Source organism: Diadema antillarum, unplaced genomic scaffold (assembly GCF_040938485.1).
Source record: "Diadema antillarum isolate AM-2024a unplaced genomic scaffold, OU_Dant_1.0 seq00000386_RagTag, whole genome shotgun sequence".
Classification (NCBI taxonomy): domain Eukaryota; kingdom Metazoa; phylum Echinodermata; class Echinoidea; order Diadematoida; family Diadematidae; genus Diadema; species Diadema antillarum.
In genome coordinates this window covers 3820853-3831388 of record NW_027271384.1, presented here as the reverse complement: position 1 = coordinate 3831388, position 10536 = coordinate 3820853, and the positions used below count along the sequence as shown (strand labels likewise).

General features: G+C 37.2%; 1 protein-coding gene across 1 annotated transcript in view; it reads left to right on the top strand.

Annotated features, from left to right (window-relative positions):
- Window positions 1-1257: 1257 nt before the first annotated feature.
- LOC139731866 (IgGFc-binding protein-like) overlaps window positions 1258-10536 on the top strand; it is a gene marked incomplete at its 5' end in the record, with an annotated part of 71174 nt that continues 61895 nt past the window's right edge. Inside the window, 4 exons of the mRNA XM_071642740.1 lie at window positions 1258-1356; window positions 1873-1986; window positions 3448-3570; window positions 4928-5047. Coding sequence (XP_071498841.1) covers window positions 1258-1356; window positions 1873-1986; window positions 3448-3570; window positions 4928-5047 — 456 coding nt within the window. The remainder of the gene's footprint in view (window positions 1357-1872; window positions 1987-3447; window positions 3571-4927; window positions 5048-10536) is intronic.

Sequence of the window (10536 nt, the reverse complement as noted above, 5' to 3'; positions counted from 1 at the left end):
AAAATCCCTGCCAAACGTTCCAAAAGTGACAAGAATCGGAAAAGAAATAAGGAAGATATGACATTTTTTTTTTATCAGTCCTTGTGAATATTCAAATAAGCAATTTGAAGATAATATCATGTCCTCACGATTTTTCATGCATGTTGTAATATGAAATTTGAAAAAAAAATGGTTTTAAGACTTTAAAAAAAATTTATACAGCTGAAATATTAGATTTTTGTCATTTTTGTATATGAAATGAATAGGAAATTTAGAGAGGATAACATCATTAACTTGCTGATTTGAATATTCACCTAACGACTGGTCAACAAGTGTCTTCAGAAATATTCTGAAATGTCAAAATGTCGCAACCTCCTTATTTCTTATCCGAGTTTGATCTTCTTTTTTGCACTGTTATGCAGAGACATTTTCCTCTCTTTCTTATGAAATTGATAAAGTTTTTGAATGGATTTATTCTCAAAGATACTTTATAGAAGATGATGTGTCAAAGTAAAATTCAATCACCTATCTTATGGCATTGACATGTTTCACTGATGAGCTCTTGATTGATTTATATTGATAAAAGAAAAAGCTGCTTTTCGCCGCTTGTTAAGTTGTTCTTTTTTAAGTTATAACACATTACTCTGTAGCTGACTTACATTGTCACAAGTATTTTGTTATTTTAAGAAGTATGAAAACAATACATTCAAATTAAATTGCACTTGAACACTTCCCCTTCGCCTGTGAAACAGATTACGGAAATTATTGAGAAACAAGGGCAACAAATCAATGCAGACTAGCGAACTTCTAGTCAGAATCAGAAAATAAGATGGAAACACTATATGTATGTAGTGTTGTATGAATGTAATTTAAATAATGCGTTTTAAGTGTACCCATCATAGTTGACTTGTTCCCGTTGTTTGCAAATGAGTTCATTCTATACTCATTCGATTTCCGCTAATGAGTAGTTATTATATTCATATTGTTAGCTAAAATTATATTATCCAATCTAATAACACTATTGTCACGCGATTATGCAAATCTTTATCAATTTTTCAAACTCATCCATTTCCTAACTATTTATATTTGTCTCCGCTCGTTGTAAGTATAATTGATAGCTAGATCACAATTTTGGAAGGCACTAGTGAAGTTAGAACTTGTCTTTCATTGGTTAACCATGCACTGAGCTGATTTGCAATTGAATTTTCTCTCCATGAAGTTGGTGATTTCACTCAACTCACCTTATCGTATTTTCTTCTCCTTTCTGTTATGTTCCAGCCGGCCAGAGCTGCGTAGGTGTGTCCTGTCAGTTCGGCGAATGTGTCGAGGGGAGGTGTGTCTGCCTCGCTGGCTACACAGGGGAGAGTTGTACACTTGGTAAGTCTGATGCTTCGCTTCCCCTGATTCTGATGTGATGACTTATTCGAGTGATACATAATCTATTATATAGCTGAGTTATACCAAAAAAAAAAATGAATCCTAATTGTACAAGGTTCTTTGAAGATCATTATTATCTATATTACTGTTTCCACTTAATTTACATCTGAATAACAGATATTGACATGTTAAATTCTCTGCTCCCAAAAGATGTGACTTATTATGTTAAGAACATAGAGACATAAAACATGATCAATACAAATCTGATATGAACGTTTCTTGTTTCTTGTGAGACCATTAAAAAAAACCACAGTGATTTTGATTGCCGACTTTCCTGACGTAGCACTGTAGACTATACGTCTCAATCACAATTTTTGTTAATCGTCATTTAGGCTCTGTGCACATCCTAGAATTAGATGTTTTGAATCAAACAGAAATGGCTTTACTTATATTTGATAATGAAATAGAAACGAATTTGACTTCTCCTCTTTATCTTTATTGATTTATTTGGTTAAGAAACTGATGAATGTGCCTCTGACCCGTGTCAGAACAACGGAACATGTACGGACGGTTTTGACGCTTTCGTATGTACCTGTCCTCAGGGATATGGTGGCGATATCTGTCAAAATGGTAAGTAAAAGTTACAGAGCGAGCGAAAGAGAGAGATAAACTCTTCTATGCATATTTATTTATCTATATTATATACTATCCATTCATTTATCTTTCTATCTCTCTATCTCTCCTTATTCTTCTTTGTATCCGCCAATAAGGTTATGATTTTTATCCTTTGCCGCCATTAACTTGTTTGTCAAATTTTGGCTGTTAAGAAAATACTTTTTCGCAAAGTTATGAAAAGATTCCTGTTAATCTTTTTTTTTTCATTTGTTAAAGGGTAGGCCCGTTGTCGTGAACGGAGAAGATGATTAATGCTTAATAGTTACAGTTGAGGTATACTAAATATGTATATATACAGGGCTCGACACTAACTTTTTTTGTTTGGTGGCCCGATGGGCCACCGAAATCCTCAATTTCAAATTTTTGGTGGCCCGAGGGAAAATTTTGGTGGCCCCGAAAAAAGGCAATAAAAAACGTTGTAAAGTCCTGTTTTTTTAATGAGTCAGATATCTAAGTTTTATCCAGTCGTAGTAAGAATCGGAAGTTGGACATGTATCTACTCATAAACAAACCTCAACAAACTCGCAACACTCACTCTCAGGCACTCATTCAGTCCTTTTCATGCATCCTTTAAACAATATAACTGCTAATTTCCGGCGCAAAAAGTTACGAATTAATTGACGTACGTAGTTTTCAAAAAATTTTGGTGGCTCGAGGCGGGCCACCAAATTTGCCTTTTTTGAAATTTGGTGGCCCCGGGCCACCGGGCCACCGTTAGTGTCGAGCCCTGATATATATATATATATATATATATATATATATATATATATATGTACATATATATATATATATATATATATATATATCCGTGCTTTTGTATCCGGATCCTGATATCCTGATCCAGATCAAAGAGTCTTATTGCGTGTATGCACATTGTTATTGATGACCAAAAATGTGTGCCTGTATACTAGGTATAATACATAGATATAATGCATGTTATATATGTATATGCTTGTATGTACGTATGTATGTATGTATTATCATTGTATGTACGTATACGTAAAACGTTTGTATGTAGGCCTGATCTCCGTCTATCTTTCATATCAATCCATCTGTCTATCTATCTACTAGTATCTTGTTACACGAATTGTGTTGCATGTGTATATAAGCCATGTATAACTACGCGTCTTTAATACTTTACGCTTTACACGTTAATGACGAATTGCATACTAGTATCGTAAATGTCTCTTGAAATGTATGAATTTGTTTTGCTTTGGAATTTGCTCATACATGTATCTCATATTGGCTTATTGTCTGGATTTATGATGAGAAACAGATGCTCTCATAATTATGAAAGCAAAATTGTCCCACTTGCTGGCATTATATGCATTATATTATATAAAATCTAACGACCAGCAGTATTTTCCTAGTGATGTAGCTATCAAGAGTTCCTGATTATTCTGATCTTCTTGACAGAGACCGGTCCGTGTCTGAGCAATCCCTGTCAAAATGGTATTTGCACCAATCAGTTCAGCGGAGGTGGCGACTTCTACACCTGTTCGTGCTTCGCCGGATGGGAAGGAGACGATTGCGACGAAGGTAAGTAGGGAAAGGGCAAAAGCTCCAAATAGAGCAATATACTGTCGTACAAGCTGATCTTATAAAGGACCCAAGAAACTTTTTTAATCCCATGCGGTCAGAGAATTTGTAAAGTTCATATACATTTGCAATTCATCGAAAATGGCCATATCAACGTTGCACAAATATTGTAATATTGAGTGGTTTGCACCGAGAAAACGTGAATGGTATCTTTTCTAATCGTGATGAAAAATTTAAACCACAAATATGACTCTCTCATTACAAGTATAAGTTGTAGATAAAACTTTAACTCCTAATTTGCGTAATATAATGGATCTCGCCATCATCGAGGCTTACAATTGCAAGTTGTGGTTCACCTTTTTTAGTTTACCATCGATGTATCTAATTTTCTTTATTTAACATTATTATTTGATTTGATCTGAACTTTCCTACTTGTTCTCCGTTTTTACTTGCAATTACTGATTTTTGGTGGATAATATAAACAGCCAAACAAGCTTTATCTTATAGGACCCGTCACACTTGTTTAGTATTTTGACTTCGAAACCAGATTTACCATCCAGTTTAATATCAATATTATATACAATATTTAGATGTACATTTTTGTTTACTTGATATAAAAATTGAAAAAATTGTTTATATGATATAGTTCTGCAATGTAACCTGATATTAGAATTAGGCCCTGATGTATGAAATAAACTGAAGTAGTTTGAAGTCAATTTTCTCCATCATACTTGAAATGATTTAAAGGTCCAAAACCCGTTTAAAAATAAGATACAGACTTGTGTCTATATGTGATCATGTAGAATCATCTCTTTTATTTTGATCCTTTTCTTAAGCTATTTTCCCCAGTAAATTGTGTGCGCTTTTGATGTTCTTTCATTTTGTGATAATTCTTGAAACTTTTGTGTGATTGTGATTGTTTACTTCAAGTTCCCTTCGAAATGAAAATATTTTGCATGGTTTCAGTTATATCCTATATACGTATCAATATAAACTATTGCGCAATTCACTTTGCTAGGCAAATTGCTGTAATAGAGGACATTTATCAACCCATGAAAATGTTCTCAAATAAAAAATGCAATTTAGTAAATTATGGAATACTCGAACTTAAGACGCGTCATCTGCTGTGCACGGAGTGTATTTCTATATACTGGAAGGGCCATTAAGCTTCGGACAATATAATCATGACTTTACTATTTTGTGCTTTCCCATTATTTTTCATGTTCATTTCATGTTCCATCGCTGTTTAGTTCGAAACGTGTTTATAATTATGTATCATGTTGGTTAATGATTGGTGTATTGCGTACACACACTCACCCATGTGATGTCTTGTTTCTTTTCTTCTTTTTTTTCCCAGACATAAACGAATGCATCGTCCTAGGATTCCCGTGTCAAAACGGAGCAGAGTGTATAAATCTCGAGAATGACTACTTGTGCAATTGTACTTCTGGCTGGACCGGGCGAAATTGCACAGAAGGTAGGAAGAACCGATGATATTTTCAGATTTAGCTTTAGGAAGCATTGAGAAACATTGTGAGAGACGGGTATGGAGTATAACCTAAGAGTAAGAGACGGGTATAACCTACATGGATGGGGAGGTGGGGGGGGGGGGACCCCATAACACAAGGCAATAGAGGTGAAACTTCTTTGCCGAAAAAAAAAAGAATCACACCATCAGGTACGAACCGAAATTAGTAGAGAACGGAAATAAAAGATGATAATGGTATCGTTTAGAAATGAGCTTTCTTTCATTAGAAACACTGTTTCCCTTTTTTCCGAGTTTAGTTTAATAGGCCTTTAACAATGATTTACTTTACAGAGTATACACCATGCACTCGCTCCGACTACACACAGGATATACCCATCATGTCTCTTAATTGTAACTATCAAATATACTCTCTCTAAAAAAATCGAGTGAAAATATTCACTCTTAAAGGAGTGAATACAAAAAAGAGTGAATTTTGAGTGAATGTAGAATGAATTTTGAGTGAAAATTTTCATTTTCACTCGTTTTGGAGTGACCTCAGGGATCACTCCAAAATCTTCGAGTGATCCCCGAGGTCACTCCAAAATGAGTAAAAATGAACATATTCACTCAAAATTCACTCCAATTTCACTCAAAATTCACTCTTTTTTGTATTCACTCCTTTAAGAGTGAATATTTTCACTCGATTTTTTTAGAGAGTATATATATTTTTTAATTCAGACTTCAATCATGGCCTATAAATATAGCTTGAGTGTTTGAGTAGATCATAGACCAAGTTGAGAAGTAGGCCTGTATAGGGACACAAATCATGTACGACTAGATTGCAAGGAGGGTGGAAAGAATCTGATAAAACTTTGAACGCTGGCGGTAGGCGCGGGTTGATATGAGAAGATCAGTATTGAAAAGCAGATTTCCATTTACTATCCTTATACATGATTGCAATACCTCTTGCTTTTACGAAGTGTGATTATCGAGGAAACGAATTAATTCATCTATTTACGACTTATGAAGAATACAAGTCAGAATAAAAAACAAACAAACGACACATTGAATTAAAAAAGAAGACGTTTCAGCATCTCAATACAAACATGTCGAATTGGCATACAATTGGCAAACGGGAAACTAACAACAGCGCAACTGCTATCAAAATATGAAGGTTAGGATACTCTCAAAAACTATTTTAATGAAAAAGACAAAAACTCGCACACAAAACTGATCTCCTTGTTAAATGTTTCACATTACAAAAGAAACAAAAAACAAACAAACAACGCACTTGATTAGCGTATATAATACTATCATCAGTAAGTGCTTAGCTGTTATTAGAAAAATACAAACCTATGTTGCACAATATACTATAGACTCCAAAATCTTTATACATAGATATCAATCATATCTGGATGTACACTGCAAAAAGTCGGGTGGTAAAATGAAACATTGAGCTGGTGTTGTTTTTCAAGTGCTCATTGCATTATTTTGCGGTGTTACATTAACACACACGAGTGTCACTTCTAAATATAAACAAAAAAAAAAAGGTAATCATTCAATCATGTTCTTCTTAAAATGTTGATTTTGAACTTCAACAAGACGAACAAGAACTTCCCGATAAAGTACATGATTTTTGGAAAAAATAATTATGTGCACATCAGTAGGCCTACACCTTAATAAGGGCGTGGTCTCCCATTCACACTGGATGGGTGTTTTACCATTGAAATTAACACCAGCATTGTCAAATCAACATAGGCCTACCTATGTTGAATGTCATTGCTGAATTAACATCAGCGCAGTGTCAAAGATTAACATCACGAAGTGCCAGGTGAACACTTTTCAACACCATTACAACATACTTTCTAGGGCCTACACCTGTTTGACTTTGTGCATGTGGTCCTGTATGAATTGACACTGGTTTGTGTTAGATAATCTTCTATATTGGTTTAAAAAATGTTTTTTTTTTTAATTGATTAATGCTGAGCTACATCTTAGTTAAGCACTGGATATCTTGTAAGTCATTGCATTTGTTTCACCCTCTTTCTCTTGTCCCTGTAACTGTGTGTCCAAGTCCAAGTTATTTTTCCCCCCATTATTCAATCCCTTATTCTGTTTAAATAATTTGTTTTTTCTTTTTAACGTCCGTTAGTGTGCTGCATCCCCCCCCCCCACAATTCATTTTCGTATACTGTATGTATACATAGTTTTCAGGCTGAAATTTTCAGTCTTGTGTACCTTGGCTTTTTGTTTTGTATTTGTAAATAGGAGTTTCTGCAATTTACAAGCATTGCTTCTCAGCAGGTCTCCTATCTTTTCCACCTGATGTATTATATGTTAAGTCTCTTATCAGCTATCTGTCATGTTTGTCTTATCATTGATTTCTTGTCTTCGCCCAATATTACAATTTCTGTAATTTGTTAATCTTGGTGGAATTGAACAAATAAAATTGAATTTAATTGAATTTAATTTGACCTCGTATACAGTACGTGGAGTAATTACTAGTAAACTACACCGATCGATATCCAATTTCTGCAGTGAAGGTATTCAAGAATGAAGTTTAAAAAAAATCAATTGAGGTAAAATATGACGATGAGCAAGGAATTACAAAATATTGGCCAATCAATCAACTCCCCCCCCCCACACACACACACATAATAGTTAAAAAAAGAACCGAAAATTGGCTAGATTCATAATAATATTAATATCTGTCACAATTTGCACCCCGGGTTTGCACCCCCACCACATGACAACCACCACCACCTTCCGTGATGTTGCCACCGCATCATTAGCGAGATTGGCTAGCTCGACCGCTGGCACCAATGGGTTCCCTCCTCGATCCCCCACCCCTCCTCCCGGGATTCCCCACTCCTTCCAGGCATCCTCCTGCAACCCGTATCGGAAGCTCCTTGCCCGTATCCTCTCGCACGAATTCACTCCATCAATCCAGAGGCGCGGAGGCTCGCATTCAGATCATAGGCTAGCATCCAAAGATGCGAGCCCTGTGATGACGAGTCGCAAAAGTTTTGCGGCATACATATGAAACGCTAAAATCGCGCTATAAGCGCTAGCTCGCTTTCTGCTGATGAGCTGCCATACCGTGAGATGTGTGGTGCGGGACGCGTGGTAGTGCGCTCGCTACGTACAGTAACTAGCAGACGATCCGATCCGCCGACGTACCACACACACTCATCACTAACATAGTCTTCTGGACAGCGTTGGGCATTGTACGATTTCGTGCTCTTCGTCAGCGTTTGCCCTTGATCGGTGGGTTTCATATTCTTATGTTTTATTGAAATGCATGCAATAATTCCTCACTAAGTTTCAATCAATAATGAAGTAAAGTGATCATGGTCTGGCATCGGCCATCGGCGCATGCCATTAATAGTACACAGTAGTTTAGTGGACACGGCCCGCGATCGCGATTGTTTGAGCTGCGCAGGCTAGGCCGCATCTTCGGGCATGAAGTGATGGAGGAGATGGGTGTCGCCAGAGTAACATAGCACAGCTCAGTTCAACCATTAATATCCATGAAGCTACTATATTAATAAATGTACTAGATTAGAACTGTATTAACTCGACCCATGGTTAAACACAGCGCTTTGTCTGGATTGTATCGCACTGTTTCAGAGACTCCAACCCCCAGCACCTCCTGATCTGGAGATTCTCCCGCCTGAAACCCCTAACGTTAGCACACGGGAGACTCCAAGTTGATGTGCGCGAAGCGCGAAATTCCTTGCGGCCGGGGTCCAGTCTAGGGTTCTAGTAACGTTAGACAGAAAGATCCGTCTGTCCGGAGGACTCTTTTATATTTTGCCATTAACGATGTCCTCCGTAGACAGGGGATCCGTGAAGCCAAGACGCAGTCTCCGCGGAACATTCCCCGACGGACAGATACAGACCGATCTTTCGGTCAAGGGTTCTAACAGCGTTAGATGCTCTCTCGTGCTATCTTAGGCTTATTTTTCAACCTACGATATGGCAATAAGTAACGTTAAGAAATTCTTTCCAATGGGAGACACATAGCCAGGGCAGGAGAAATCAAATCTCAAGCGGGAGAACGGGAGATTTTGCAAAAATGGGCTTTCGGCGGGAGGCCTCATCCCTGTCGAAAGCAGGAGAGTTGGAGTCTCTGCTGTTTCGCACTGTATCCCAATATTCCTAGCTAACGTTGTTAGATGAATTCACCAAGTTTCAATAACTGGTCTGGATCTGGTGGGATACTCTGCACAAGCTCCACATCAGGGATATAGATTCTACACGTGCAGGCGTGGTCGAATGAGCGGAGTGTTTATATTTTATGATGTGCTTTTTGGATGATTTTCCCCAAGTCAATTAAATTTAGCTTCTGTTTAAATGAGTTTAGGCTCGGAGCAGTTGATGTCAATCAATGGCAGTGACGTTCGAATGAGTGGGTGGCTTTGACGTTGACTGCCGATTGGGCGTGAACACGGCTGAAAACAGATTTATAGAAATATACTAGTTGCCTTAGGCCCTGTGGTAATGAGTGATTGAACACTGTACATTTATTGTCTGGTAATGTCATGCATGGTAGGCTTACGTGACTGCCACTGGGTATAGGGATCCCTAACCGCACCAGCAACACCAACCTGTACTGTTACTGGTTACAGCGCCCTGCGCCGAGGTTAGGTACCTCCCTTGCTCACAATAGCACAAATCAGCTGATGGGGAAAAAATGAAAGAATAATGTTGATGACAATAGTGTGGATATTGGAGCTGGTGGAACAGGTACACTATGAATACTGGAGCTGGTACACATTTGTAACAAGATAGGTCATGTGGGGTTGCAGTGAACTATAGTGTGTCTCCGTCATCATGATCACAATAGGTGTGCATATTTTCACATGACATAGTTGCACCCTAGCTAGCTTTTGAGTTTCTAACATTTACTTGGAAAACTTGACTGTATGATATTATGAAATTGCATTCATACAGAAATGTATGAATGCAAGAATAACTAAAAATGTCGCTATGGTGACTGGTATGCCTCTGCCATAATGCATGATTCTCCTAATAGGTACAGATAGTACACGTGGACAATGTGTGATTACATTTTCACAAAATTGGCAAAATATCAAAACGACAAGTTTGTCACAAATGTCACTGTTAAATGTTCACCTTCCTTGACCTAGGTTTAATTGGATGAATAGGAGAGCATGTATTTGGGAGTTAAGGACTTTGACTTGACTTTGACCCATTCATATGTTTATGCATTTCACAAGAGTTATTTTCAAGGTACGGAGAAAAAGTGCAATTTCTGTATTGAATAGTACATTGTTACCATTTTCATCTGGCCTTTGACCCTAAAATTCATAAAATAATCACTGTCAGGCAGAACATGCATAAATATGTAGTACGTTTCAAGATAACTTGAGCCACTTCCGAGATATGGAGGAAAAGCTTAGTTCAGCACTTTCACTTGATCTTTGACCTTTTGACCTTTGAGGCAAACACACACAAAAAAAACTTTCCAAAGA